The sequence below is a fragment of the Priapulus caudatus genome, unplaced genomic scaffold (genome assembly GCF_000485595.1).
Source record: "Priapulus caudatus unplaced genomic scaffold, Priapulus_caudatus-5.0.1 Scaffold539, whole genome shotgun sequence".
Taxonomy (NCBI): Eukaryota; Metazoa; Priapulida; class Priapulimorpha; order Priapulimorphida; family Priapulidae; genus Priapulus; species Priapulus caudatus.
In genome coordinates, this window is record NW_014577600.1 from 42,571 (window position 1) to 51,254 (window position 8,684).

Sequence of the window (8,684 nt, forward strand, 5' to 3'; positions counted from 1 at the left end):
CATAGGCATGAGCCATATGAAGAGTTACCTTATTTAAGATGGTAGAAAACTTTGTCTGTCTCTATCTCTCTCGCTCTCTCTCTCTTTCTCTTCTCTCTCTCTCTCTCTCCCTTCTCTCTCAGCTTTATTATATATATATATATATATATATATATATATATATATAAGCTATGATACATAAATATTATATATATAGTATATATATATATATATATATATATATATAAACATATGCCCATACATAATATATAAATCAGGAGCCCGTATAATTTGAACAAATTTGTCATTATACGCTCCGATATAGTATTATATATATATATTAATAATTAATAAATTTAATTGATTGATTTAACATACCTAGGCTAGCGCAGGCCGAGCTGCGCTGCGCATGAGTATGAGACACTCGCCCTCCACGATCTCCTCGAGCAGAATCGCCTGATCGCCGAAGGGCATCGCCAGGGAAACGACGTGAATACTGCCGCCGCCCAACTTCACCGACGATGAACAGCAACGCGCCGCCGCCGCGGTCTCGCTAGATGTTCTCCGACGGAGAGAAGCGCGGCACGGCGGCGGGGCCGGCGGCCGCGCGGCGCTGCCGAGGTGCTGTCCTCGGGCCAGCATCGACGCTAACGCCGCCCATTAGTGTTTGAAAACGCTGGGCCGTCATGTTGCGGGATGGGATCTGCCCGCCATCGAGACGAGGCCGCCGTTCGCTGCTGTTTTCTGGTGTGCTGGTTTTACAGCCAAAAATGGTTGTTCGTTTGAGTAAGATGTGTGGCGAGACAGAGATTTAGATTAGATAGAGCGAGGATATATATATGTATATATGGTTTCTAGGACAAATAGCCCCTCCGCGAAACAATCACCCCCCGCCGGACAATTACCGCCGCCCGACAATTACCCCCCCGGACAATTACCCCCCATGCCATTTACCCCCATGCCCATTTACCCCCGGACATTTACCCCCCCGCCCGACATTTTACCCCCCGCGCACATTACCCCCCGGACAATTACCCCCCGGACATTTACCCCCGCCGACATTTACCCCCGCGACATTTACCCCCCGCCGGACAGTTTTACCCCCCGGACATTTACCCCCCGGACATTTACCCCGCGCGACAATACCCCCGGACATTTAACCCCGCCGCGAACAATTACCCCTCATGCATTTACCCCCCGCGACAATACCCCCCGGACATTAACCCCCCGGACCAATTACCCCCATGCCATTTACCCCCCATGCCATTTCACCCCCCGCGGACAATCACCCCCCGCCCTCGTTTACCCCCGCCAGACAATTACCCCCCAGACAATTACCGGCCCGGGACATTTACCCCCGCCGGCACATTTACCCACCGGACTATTTACCCCCCCCCCCAGACAATTACCCCCCCGCCCGACATTTACCCCGCGATCAATTACCCCCGGAATTTACCCCCCGGACAATTTACCCCCGCGACATTTACCCCCAGCCGACAATTACCCCCGCATGCCATTTACCCCCCATGCCATTCTACTCGACCGGGACAATCACCCCCGCGACGTGTTACCCCCGCGACAATTACCCCCCGGAGCATTTACCCCCGAGACAAGTGAATACGACAAGCGCCAGGCCATTTACTTCGCCCCATGCCCCCATTCACGACCCCTCCCCGCCGAGCAGATCACCCCCCGACGTTACCCCCCGCCCGACAATTTACCCCCCAGACAATTACCCCCCGGACAATTTACCCCCCGGACATTACCCCCGCGGACAATTACCCCCCGGACAATAGCACTGTTCATGTTTATTCAACATTGACGTCATATGCCGCCACATGCCCGCAGTTTAACGGTTGGCAGCAAGCCAGCATGCCTGTATTTGTGCGATACAAGCACACGCACGCCCACGGCACGCACGTGTACGCTACACACGCCCACGCACGCACGCACACATGCACACACGTGACCCTACTGCCCCACACACGGTGCTACGCTGCACACGCCACACACGCACTTCCACGCACGCCATTGTCCGGCGGGGCGTAATTGTCCGGGCGGAAGCGAGGGAGAAGAGGCGGCTTAATTCTGAATGAAGCAGGGGAGATGGCGGTAATTGCTCCGGGCAGGCAGTGATTGGTCTAGGGGGGGTAATGTCCGCGAGGGATAAATGTCCGAGGAGGGGACTCGGGAGAGAGAGAGAGAAGAGGAAGGCGGTATTCGCGATCTGGGCGAATGTAGTGGTGTTGCTATTCATTGCTATTTAGCAAGCGGCTAGGAAGCGTGTCTACTTATGCACATCTAACGGAGTAATTTTTCCATCTTTTGGCGCGCTATGAGGATTGGTCATGGCCACGGGCGCTGCCCGATCGGGAATTGTTATATTGTTTCTCGCTCTGTTTCATATTCGGGCTTCCCATTGTATTTTACGTTTGATTTTGTCCGTAAATGTCGCGGCGGTGCGGACCTAAGTCTAGCTCCGGAGTAGGACCATGTTATTTAGCAAGTTTGTAAAGAAATTGTTCTCCGGCGTTAAGGGGGTGAAGTGGCCCGGCTGATGGGAGCCCAGGCGATAAATGGGCATGCCGCGGGAAAGATGTAACAACCCGGGAGTCCCCGCAACGCAGATGGGCCAGAATGGGCTAATTGTCTCCGACCGCGAGGGGGTAATTGTCCGCGGCGTCCCGTGGAGTTTTGTTTTCCGTCACTTTTCGGTCTGGGATGATAATGGATTGAACGATAGGGAGGGAAGGTAAAATTGGTGTGCCGGGGAAATAGATGGTCAACGGTTCCTAATCGTGGTGCCGTCTGGCGGGCGTAACATGTCCGGGGGCGGTAATTGTCCGGAGGGTGATTGTCGGACTTGTTTGGTAATAGTACGGGCAGGAGATGATTTAAGTTTTAGAAGAAGCGTGTTTATAGACTGAATTATTCTGCAAACATAGGTTGAAACGTGTTAAATATATATTGGTTTAGATATTTCAAATGATATGGGTGTTAGTAAGGTGAATCAAACATTATTCGAATCAGCAAAAATAGGTCAAGATGAACAGACATGTTAGTAGTATGGAATGGCGGATATATATATATATATTATATTATATATGTAAAGTATGTAAAAACAATGATATTGATAGTTTATTATTTTTATTATAATGATGTATGTTAATATATAATAGTGGCTGTGTGTGCATGGGGTTGTGCGTTTGGTGGGGTGTGGTGCGCCGGTAAATGGCATATGGGGAAGTGGTTTGTGTTTGTGTGTGGTTGATGATTGTTGGTGTGCCGGGGGGTATGATTTGTGTGCGCGTGGTGTCGTGTGGTGTGTGTGTGTTGTGTTGTGTGGTGTGGGTAATTGTGGGGTGTGCCGGCGGGTCTGTTAGATTATGTGCTTCTGCTGTTGTGCCGTGTGGTTGTGGTGTGGCCGTGTGGAGGGTGTGTGTGTTTGGAGGGGGGTATGATGTTGTGTGACGGCGGCCGGGTAAATGCTCCGGCTTTCGGTGAAGAGACGGTGGTGCAGTGGTGGTGTGGTGCTGGCGGGGGGGGACGTGTGTGCGTGTGTATCAACGGAATCATTGTGTATATTGTGGCCGTATATATTTGTCGGGAGATCCAGATATGTAGGGTTTAGATGGCGTGGGGATGTCATATTTTTGATGTTGATGATCATCATTTTAGGGGGTTAGCTTAAGTTGTGCTGGCCGCGGGGGGGGTATATGGAATGTTCGTGATATAAGGGATCAGGTAAGGGAGGGGGAAGATGATTAGAGGGTGATAAGTAGGGACCAGCTGGGGTTGGAAGTTTGATCATTCAGGGGCTAACTTGCTCCGGCTGGGGAGGGGTGAAGATTAGATATAAATTCAGGGAAAAAATTGTCTCCATTTCATAGATATAACATGTCATCCGGGCTCGGTTTCGGGACAAAAAAAATGAGAAGATGACATTGGTCCGGAGCGTGGGAAAAAAATGCGGCCTGTAAAGTGGTGCTAATAAATAGTGTGTTGCCCTGTGTATTTTCGATATTTTGACAACGGTGGATTATGACTTGTCTTTTATTGTACAACGCAATTACTGGAGATAGGGGGGTGGACGGGAAATTGAGGCAGACAAATGAATAGGGGAGATGAGAGATAGAGAAGAGAGGGACGGGAGAGGGCAAGACGCGTAATGTCCCGGGGTGAGGGTGTGAAGTATCGTCGAGAGGACACTGGAAAGAAGAGGAGAGAGAGAGTGCGTAATTGTCCGGGGGTGATTGTCCGGCTGTGATGAGAGAGAGAGAGAGACAGAGAGAGAGAGAAGGAGCTACACGTGAGAAACAGGATAAAAGAGAAAAAGATAGAGGGAAGAAAAATGGAGGAGGAGAACTGGGATAGAGAAACAGAAAAGAGCGAAGGGGGGAGAGAAAGGTAGAGGAAGAGAGGGGGGCGCGGTATTGGGGATGTTGCCTGATACGGGGTAAGAGAGGGAGGGGCGAGGAGGGAGAGAGGAGAGAGGTATATAATGATATAATTATGACTGAAATAGAAATATATAGGATAAAGTATATAGAGTAGGTAGGAAGAGATATAGATATAGAATTAGCGGATAGCAGTAGATAGATAGGATAGATAGATAGATTAGCAGGTAGGAGTAAATTAGATAGATTAGATTTTACCGATAGATAGATAAGCATAGTATTAGCATAGATAGATAGATAGATAGATAGATAGATTAGTTAGTTAGATTAGAGTAGATAGATTAGCATATGATAGATTAGAGTAGGATGGAGCGAATAGATGTTAGCATAGATAGATACAAAATAGCATAGATAAAATAGGGGATAAAGAAAATAGAAGTAGATGAGAATGAGAGTATAAGGATGAATAGATAGAGAAAGATGAGAGGAATAGATAAGATAGGAATAGATAAGATAGAGAATAGAATGAGAATAGCAAGTAGATAGCATAGATTAGAATAGTAGATAGATAGGAAGATAGATAGCATTAGAGACATAGATTAGGAAGATAGATAGATAGATAAGATTTAGAGATATAGCATAGAATAGATAGATCGCATAGATAGGATAGATAGATAGATAGAGTTATGATTAGATTAGACTAGAAGTAGATAGCATAGATAGAGGATAGATAGATAGAGGAAATAGATATATAGATGAGATAGATAGATAGATAGATAGCATTAAGATAGCAAATAGATAGGAGGGGATGGGATAAAAGAGAAGTATGGTATATAGTTCAGATAGTAAGGGTGGAGTAGATTATAGTGATGGTTAGCATGGAGATAAGGCGAGTGAGGGGGATTAGTGGGAATGTGAGAAATTTAGAAGTGTTAAGAGATTAATGAGTACTGGTTGAGTCGATATGGATACGGTATATACTAGGAGGGATAGGGTTAATAAAATTATAGGTGGAATGGTTATGGATAAGAATAGATAGAAGCGTAGATATGTAGATAGAGTAATTTGTCATTTAGATAGATTAGATAGTTTAATATGTGATAGAAGAATCATAGGGATATGACTACATAGTTAAGGAGGTCGATAGAGGTCTAGGACAATTAGTAAGTGAGCCAGTATGATGAATAAGAGATTAGACTAGATAGATAGATAGATAGTAGATAGGCCTAGCATAGAATAGATTTAAGATAGATAGATAGATAGATTAGCATTAGATAGATAGATACGTATAGATAGATAGATAGCTAGATAGCATAGAATAGTCGAGTCCAGTGGATAGTGATCCAGATAGGTGAGTTAGATAGAATTTTTAAGCAAATTAGAATTAAGATAGAAAGTAGAGATTGAGTAAGGTATCATTTAGGATTAGAATATGGAGAAGGATTAGATAGATAGGTATAAGGGCAATAAGATTTAAGAATAGAGATAGGGATGAGGGGGAAAAGGTAGCATATGATAGATAGATTAGGGAGGATGAAGTAAGGATTAGAGGGGAGAATGAGGCATAGATAGAGGATAGGAGCGGGCGACCTAAGGAAAAAAGATGGACGAGAAAGAAGAGAAAGAGTGAGAGAAGATGGCCAAGAAAAATTGGAGATATAGAAGAGAGAAAAACAAAGAAGAGTGTGAAGACGAGGAAGAAGGGTATGGAAGAGTGATTAGCCAAGCATAAGTAAGGATAATGCCCGTCAAAGTGTAACGGTTAAAATAATCAACAATAAAAATTAAGATAGCACTATCTGAGCCAGAAGTGATCTGCTGTAATAACCGGGTGTAGTGAAGGTTTGGTTTAAATACGATACTAAATGAGTTACGAGATTTAACTAGAGGATATATGAGACTTCGTGATCACGAGGTTGAATATCACATGTTCTCCGCGTGTTATGGCTGGTCGTGAGGGGGTTTGGTCTCAGCCTTCTCTGGATACGCCGTTTTCTAGGCCGCATGATATGACAAAGAACACACATGAAAGCCACGATTAATACAAACCCAAGGCCTCGATCACGAAAAACTACCACCGTATGTTTCGAAAGCAGCCATTGAGGGGCGCTCTATGACCGTCATGCGTTGCTGTAAGGCCGCCTGACGACTCGGTCTCGAACGATGTTCTCTGGCCATTGCTAATCGTGCGCTCGCGCGCCTTCTGTGGCGGCTGCTTGCGGCCGCTGCTGGCACGCATCGATCCGGTCGCCGCTCCTCGCCTCTTTCGTTGCTATATGCATAACGCGATTTCATATGCTATGCTATCAGGAGTGACACAATATAAATTTTTTATATGTAATTTAGATATATATTCATATCTAAGCAAAATTTGTGTGCTCTTGACACATTATAAACAAACGAATTAAGTAATTAAAATGATAGATTAATGAACCGAAATGCACTTCTAAATGCCTAAACGCTTCCAGGTTCTCTGATGACGTCGCACGGAAATTCTCATCTCGATCGAGCGCCATCTGACGGCGGCCGTGGATCATGTTGGGCCGTTGAAGTGAGAGCAATGCAGGACGTCATTTCACGACTGCACTCGCTGCGCGTGGACGCTACAGAGTACGCCTGTCTCAAGGCAATCGTCCTATTCAAATCTGGTAAGCGCAGAATTATGTAGATCTCTTAAAGATAGTCGATAATCCATAATTAATATTTAAAAAACATTACCTATTAGAAAAATCCTAAAACAAAAAACCGAACATTTAATGTTTCAAAGAAAAATATATCAAGGTAAAAATAAATTAAAGTAAAAATGTATTACATTAAAAAAACCATTAAATTTAAAAAATCATAAACTGCTTCGCCACTCACCCGTGACGTCATTTCCGCTCCGCAGAGATCCGGGGCCTGCGCGACTCGGTGCAGGCGGAGCTGCTGCAGGACCAGGCGCAACTAATGCTCAGCGAGTACACGTACACGCAGCATCCGCCGTCGAAGGTGCGCTTCGGGCGTCTGCTGCTGCTGCTGCCGCACGTGAAGAGCGTCAGTCCGCGAACGATAGAGGAGCTGTTCTTCCGACGGACCATCGGCAGCGTGCCCATCGAGAGACTCCTCTGCGACATGTTCAAGTCTTGTTGAAGGCGCGCCCAGTTCGTAGGTTCAAGTCTCTCCGTTCGGCGGGTGGGGGGAGGTGAGGGAAGGGGAGAGGAGGGAAGGGGAGGCTATGGGAGGGGAGGGGAGGGGAGTGGGACAGCTGTGTTCGTTTTGCACATGGGTACATGTATTTAACGGGTTCGTCGATGAATCAAAAACCGTGACGGGGGGGGGTGTCGGGGGAGTGTCGAGGAAATGCGCGTAGGAATATCCATCTCCCTCGAATAGGAAATCTACGTATTCCGCTTTGATCGTGGCTTAAATTAACGTGAGAGGCGGCTGAGGAGGTAGCGGGTGGCTAGGAAATGTTGGTGCGCGGGAGGGAATGATGCGCGGTGCTTGCGTTTTGGCTTCCGTTGTATGCATTTGCAACACGCTTACTGAGTAAGAGGGCCTGTATGTGAGGCGTGTATATCTATCTGGTCATGACTTTGCTTCAAACGCTACTATAGTAACCGCGGAATGCGTTCGTACACGCACACACGCTCGTACGCGCGCATGTGCACGCATGCGCGCACGCGTGCATACCCGCATGCTTTCTGCCACGCGTAATACGCGCGCGTACCACGCCGCTGTCGCGTCTACATATAAGCGATATGAATTTTTATTTGAAGCAAATCAAACAATCACTCAGAAATAATATATGAGATGCGTGCGGAGGGACGCATATTAGGCCATAATTGTAAATAGCGGTAAATATTTATTTATTGAACTTGTGAATCGTCCGTTCTATGCTTGTATATTTGGTTTACGCTTTAAGTGAGCAATTTAGGAAAATTAAAGAACGTATCGAATAGAACTGTGAACCTACAAGCGACGTTGTGAGCCCATATTATAATACAGTTTGTTCATATCTAACTTATATTATATACGTATTCGTACTTAACTGCGGTGTTGTAAATTTGTCATGATGACGTGTTATATGGTAGTCTGGTATAAAATGAAACATTACCGACATTGCCGTTCGTGCGAATAGTCACCAATGCGTGTTCCGTGATCGGGTATTTGCTGGTATTTATACTGGTTTCTATAGATTTTCTTCTTTGTCCGTTCTTTGTAGTGTTCACTCGAGAGAGAGTGCGTTTCAGTAAAGATGTACGGTGAATGGATTAAAAGAAAGCAATCAAAACTTAGTAGCTGTTCAAATTTGGTGCTGCATAGATA

At 45.9% G+C, this 8,684-nt stretch overlaps 1 protein-coding gene across 1 annotated transcript in view; it reads left to right on the forward strand.

Annotated features, from left to right (window-relative positions):
* Positions 1-7,539, forward strand: part of LOC106811434 (nuclear receptor subfamily 2 group E member 1-like) — a 36,566-nt gene extending 29,027 nt beyond the window's left edge. The window contains exons 4-5 of the mRNA XM_014815047.1: positions 6,845-7,024; positions 7,264-7,539. Coding sequence (XP_014670533.1) covers positions 6,845-7,024; positions 7,264-7,505 — 422 coding nt within the window. The 3' untranslated portion in view covers positions 7,506-7,539. The remainder of the gene's footprint in view (positions 1-6,844; positions 7,025-7,263) is intronic.
* Positions 7,540-8,684: the final 1,145 nt, after the last annotated feature.